We start from the raw sequence: 375 nt of genomic DNA, 5'->3' as shown, positions 1-375 counted from the left end.
CCCGCAGCAGTTGCGATAAGGCATACTTTGGTGAAACGGGACGTGGCTTCAACACCAGGATCAACGAGCCGACGTCCGTCACCACAGGACTTCCAATGCCATGGTTCTTCATGTGATTGAAGCTGGACATCAACCGAACTGGAAGGAAGCTGAAATAATCCGTGAAGGATTGAACAAGCACAAAAGGAAGGTCATGGAAGCTGCATGCATCGCGACAGAGAACAATATGAACACCAGAGAAGGTAGATTCAAACTATTCAAGGTCGCGGCAGCAAGTATGCGCTTATCGAGTGCGAGGTCACAATCACCAAGTGATTTTCCAGCTCCCAAGTGATATAAATATGCTGTGTATTTTCTCTAATGTCTGACACAGGC

At 47.5% G+C, this 375-nt stretch overlaps 1 protein-coding gene across 1 annotated transcript in view; it reads left to right on the top strand.

Annotated features, from left to right (window-relative positions):
* The window catches only part of LOC138864578 (uncharacterized), a 1,202-nt gene extending 1,183 nt beyond the window's left edge, over nt 1-19 (top strand). Inside the window, exon 3 of the mRNA XM_070132378.1 lies at nt 1-19. This exon is cut by the window's left edge and continues 122 nt beyond it. Coding sequence (XP_069988479.1) covers nt 1-19 — 19 coding nt within the window.
* The last annotated feature ends 356 nt before the right edge of the window (nt 20-375 follow it).

The sequence above is a fragment of the Penaeus vannamei genome, chromosome 17, assembly GCF_042767895.1.
Source record: "Penaeus vannamei isolate JL-2024 chromosome 17, ASM4276789v1, whole genome shotgun sequence".
In the NCBI taxonomy this organism is placed as follows: Eukaryota; Metazoa; Arthropoda; class Malacostraca; order Decapoda; family Penaeidae; genus Penaeus; species Penaeus vannamei.
The sequence above is the reverse complement of the archived record's forward strand: the minus strand, read 5'-3'. Positions and strand labels throughout refer to the sequence as shown.